Raw genomic sequence first — 4,904 nt, 5'->3', positions numbered from 1 at the left:
GAATGACGTGCTCCGAGATTTCATCGACCATTTCGTTTTCATTTACTTGGATGACATCCTCATCTTCTCCCAGTCTGTCGCCGACCACCGACGCCATGTCAGGCAAGTGCTTCAGCGTCTCCTCGAAAATCGTCTCTTTGTTAAAGGGGAGAAGTGTGAGTTTCATGTCTCAACTGTTTCCTTCCTGGGCCACGTCATCGATCGGGGTAACCTCAAGACTGATCCCGCAAAGGTTCAAGCCGTTGTTGACTGGCCGACCCCCTCTAACCGTAAACAGCTTCAAAGCTTTCTGGGGTTCGCGAACTTTTATCGGCGCTTTGTTCGCAACTATAGTAAACTGGTCCTGCCTCTGACCCGTCTTACTTCTCCCAAGGTTCCCTTCTGCTGGGATGGGCTGGCTCAACGTGCGTTTGCCCATCTGAAGGACCGCTTTGCCTCGGCGCCCATTCTCGTCCAACCCGATCTCGACCGGCAGTTCGTTGTGGAGGTGGATGCCTCGGACGCTGGAGTGGGGGCGGTGCTTTCCCAGCAGCAAGGAGGTAAGCTGCATCCCTGTGCCTACTTTTCACGCCGTCTCACCTCTGCAGAGAGCAACTATGATGTGGGAGATCGAGAGCTACTAGCCATCAAGCTAGCCCTGGAGGAGTGGCGCCATTGGTTAGAGGGTGCTGCCCAGCCGTTTGTGGTCTGGACCGATCACAAGAACTTGGAGTACATTCGATCGGCAAAACGCCTCAACGCCAGGCAAGCCAGGTGGGCCCTGTTTTTCACTAGATTCCAGTTTACGATCACTTACAGACCCGGTTCCCGTAATGTCAAGCCAGACGCCCTCTCACGCCAATTCGCCGCCTCCGAAGACGCAACTCGGGACTCTCCCATTCTACCGCCCACCTGTGTAGTCGGGGCCCTGACCTGGGAGATCGAGTCGGCTATTCGAGAGGCTCAGCGGACAGAACCGGACCCCGGAACGGGCCCTCCAGGGTTGCTCTTCGTCCCCCCCTCAGTAAGGTCACGAGTGTTACATTGGGCTCATACTGCCAGATTCACCTGCCACCCGGGGGTCCACCGCACTATTACCTTCCTCCAACGTTTCGCCTGGTGGCCTTCCCTTGCCAAAGACGTCCGCGAGTATATTTCCGCATGCTCGACCTGCACTCAAAACAAGAGTGTCCATCAACCACCCTCTGGCCTCCTTTACCCTCTGCCGACTCCGAGCCGCCCTTGGTCGCACATCGCTGTTGACTTCATCACTGGTCTGCCCGTCTCGTCAGGTAACTCTGTGATTCTCACCATTGTGGACCGCTTCTCCAAAGCTGCTCATTTTGTCGCCCTCCCTAAGCTCCCCACTGCTCTAGAGACCGCCCGGCTGCTAGCTGACCACGTGTTTCGCCTCCATGGCATCCCCACGGACATTGTGTCAGACAGAGGACCGCAGTTCACGTCGCGTGTATGGAAGGAGTTCTGCAGTGCCCTCGGAGCTCAGGTCAGTCTCTCCTCTGGTTTCCACCCGCAGACGAATGGCCAAACGGAGCGTGCCAACCAGGAGCTCGAAGCAGCTCTCCGGTGCCTGGTCTCCACTAACCAGTCAACTTGGAGCGAGCAACTGTCATGGATTGAGTATGCTCATAACAGCCTTACCTCCTCTGCCACCGGTGTGTCCCCTTTCGAGGCGTCCTTGGGCTATCAACCGCCACTCTTCCCAGCCGTCGAGGGTGAGCACTTTGTTCCCTCTGTCCGACAGCATCTTCGGAGGTGTCGGCGCGCCTGGAGAGCGACTCGGGCCTCCCTTCTCCGCACGGTGGAACGCAATAAGCGCCTGGCGGATCGCCACCGGACCCCTGCTCCCACCTACACACCTGGACAAAAGGTTTGGCTGTCTACCAGATTCATCCCCCTCAGGTCTGAGTCCAAGAAACTGTCTCCCACTTTCATCGGTCCCTTTGAGGTCGACTCTGTGATTAACCCTGTCTCTGTCCGCCTTCGCCTGCCCCGGAATATGAGGATCCATAACTCCTTCCACGTGTCGCAAGTGAAGCCGTGTCTCTCTAGTCCTCTGTGCCCTCCTTCCGGACCCCCTCCACCCGCCCGGGTCATTGATGGCCACCCGGCTTTCACCGTTTCGTGGATCATGGATGTCCGGCGCCGGGGGCGCGGTCTGCAGTATCTCGTGGATTGGGAGGGCTACGGGATGGAGGAGCGTTCTTGGATCCCGCGGGCGGCCCTCTTGGATCGGGGTATGGTGCGGGCGTTCCATGCGGCTCACCCTGACAAGCCTGGGGGTCGCCGGGAGGCTCCCGTCAGGGGGGGGGGTACTGTCACGGCCAGGCGGATCAGCTGCACGCTGATCAGCCCTCTCTGTTTCTCTTCCTCTTCTCTCTCGCCGGGGCGGAACTCACTGTGGGTTCATGCCCTTGGTCCACGCCCTCGGGAGATGAGACCCAGGTGTCTCATTAAGGGGAGCAGCATTTAAGCCAGGAGGTGACTGCTGTTCGTCGCTGGATCGTTGTCTACCACGCGTTAGTAAAGTCAAAGCTACAGCAAGTTTAGTGAAGAGTGTTTTCCTCTGTGCATCGTCCTTAACCCTGTCTCCCTGTCTACAGAACCTCTTGGATTATTCCCCGTGTGTTTCCCGTGTGGCAGTGTTGGAGTGTGAACCTGTGATCGTGTGAGTGGATATTCTGAAGAACGTATGCTTTCCCTTGGACTTCCCTGGAGACCCCTTCTTCCCCCACTCAGCTGTATATAACACCCCCCTGCACATTCTTGTATATACACCTGGTGACTTGTAAATAAACTCTTCTTGTAAGCATCAGTACCGGAGTCCTGCGCTTGAGTCCTCCTTCCAACCGTAACACAGAATCCTTTTTAAAATGAAATTCTTAGTCAAAAACATGAAAAAATTTTTGTTTTCATTTAACATTCGTGCTGGATTGAGCAAATATGTCATATATGACAAATATGTGTCATATTATGACAAATATAACAAAGAATATTAGTAAAATTAGTCTAGTCCAAATATATGTTTGCCTTAGACAAGGCAAACATGACTAAATGTTTCTGAATCAAGTGCCTTCAGAAAGACTTGTATTTATATTGCTGCATCTGTTTTGAATATTTTTGAATTATTTTAAATAAGGAAATCTAACCTTAATGGAAATCATTTCCCTTTCAAATAAATTAAACTCAAGATTCTGTTTCGTATTTTGGTGAGTTTAAATCCATACATGAGAGGATTCATAACTGGAGGGATGATGAGAAATTCAAAAGCGATGAAGTTTTTGAGGCTTTGGGATAAATCTCTGGAGCCAAAGCGCAAGTACATCGCATCAAAAGCCAGTACAGTGGCATTTATGATCACAGAAGTCAGATGGGGCACACAGGTCTGCATAAACTTTACTCTGTCCTCTCTGGACCTCACACATGTTTTAATAATATATATGTAAGTCCAAATTATGAAAAGCCAATGAAAATGATAAATGACAATTATCACATATGCACTGATGTTATTTGAAAAAGTGTCAGCTTCAGGACAAGCAAGTTGAACAATTAACCAGTTTAGACACAAGGCTCTCTGAATCTTTATACCACATAACTTGAGTCTTGCTGTAAGCAGGACATTAATGGCAAAAACACAGAAAGGTGTCAGCCAGGAGAAACACACCAGCTGTGAAAGCCTCCTCTTAGTCATGAAAGAGTGGTAGTGCAGAGGTCGACATATAGCCAGATACCTGTCAAAGGCCATGACAGTTAAAATAGACAAATCACAACAAGCAAATGAATACATGACAAAACCTTGTAAAAGGCACCCTTCATAGGAGATTCTGTGAGAAGACGACAGTAAATCTGAAAGGAATTTTGGGTAGAAACCTGTGGTTCCATAAAGTGCATTAATGCAAAGGCTACTCAGGAAAATGTACATAGGTTCGTGGAGGCTTTCATCCAAGACAATGAGCAGCACAAGAGAAATATTGAAGAACAAAATCACACAGTAATACAGTAAAGTAACTGAGAAGAGGGGTACTCTGAAATTCATCGTCTCATTAAATCCTGACAGAATGAAACTTCTTTCATTAGACTGATTATCCATGATCAGAGGGCACATCTACCTTTTTAAAATAACAACATAACAGAGCACTGAGCTGCTGCTTCTGTACCTGACTAATGTCTGCTGTCCCTCTTCACCTCCCATTAATTATAGAATAAAATAAAATACTATATACAGTACAATAAATAGAATAAAATATACAATAGGATAGAAATAGAATGCAAATGCTTTATACAACTGAGTAAAAATACAACTTTGTCAGAAAAAGAGTATTGCACTCAGTGTGTGTGGATGTGTGTGTTTGATCAGTTAAAGTCTTTGTTGTGGAGTCTGACAGCAGTGAGGAGGAAAGACCTGCGAAATCTCTCCGTCCCACACCGTGTGTGCCGCAGCCTGCCACTGAAGGAGCTGCTCAGTGCTGTCACAGTCTCCTGCATGGGGTGGGAGAGGTTGTCCAGCAGGGATGAGTGTATGTTTCTGTTCTGTGTCCTGTTTGTTTCTATATGTGTCTTTCTGGCTGCTGTTACAAGCAAATTTCCCCTTGTGGGACAATTAAAGGATTATTCTATTCTATTCTAATGCTGTTTCTATCAAACTATTTTTCTCCTACAGTTACACAGAGGCCTGACAACAATATTATACATTCACATTATAATGCAGCAACCTAATGTTATCACATCATATCACAACTCCACACTGTGTATCTAAGCCCTCAGTTCCCAGTCTTGTCATTCCGTCCATTCCTCACGTGTGTTTTCAGTTCAGTCCATCCAGTCAGCCAGCCAACCATTAATTTATTACAGTTTTTCTCGATTGCTAAAACACATTTCTTGAAACTACGCCTCATATCCTCACAACA

The 4,904-nt window shown here is 48.7% G+C and overlaps 1 protein-coding gene across 1 annotated transcript; it reads right to left on the bottom strand.

Moving 5' to 3' along the window:
* Positions 1 to 3,157: 3,157 nt before the first annotated feature.
* On the bottom strand, positions 3,158 to 4,102 carry LOC143412912 (olfactory receptor 10Z1-like). The gene has a single exon (XM_076874714.1). The coding sequence runs from the start codon at positions 4,100 to 4,102 to the stop codon at positions 3,158 to 3,160; it is 945 nt and encodes a 314-aa protein (XP_076730829.1).
* Between the last annotated feature and the right edge of the window lie 802 nt (positions 4,103 to 4,904).

Source organism: Maylandia zebra, linkage group LG16 (genome assembly GCF_041146795.1).
Source record: "Maylandia zebra isolate NMK-2024a linkage group LG16, Mzebra_GT3a, whole genome shotgun sequence".
In the NCBI taxonomy this organism is placed as follows: Eukaryota; Metazoa; Chordata; class Actinopteri; order Cichliformes; family Cichlidae; genus Maylandia; species Maylandia zebra.
The sequence above is the reverse complement of the archived record's forward strand: the minus strand, read 5'-3'. Positions and strand labels throughout refer to the sequence as shown.

Excerpts from the sequence above, each read along its gene's own strand:
- LOC143412912 (XM_076874714.1), bottom strand. The coding sequence starts at position 4,102 with ATGTGCCCTCTGATCATGGATAATCAGTCTAATGAAAGAAGTTTCATT.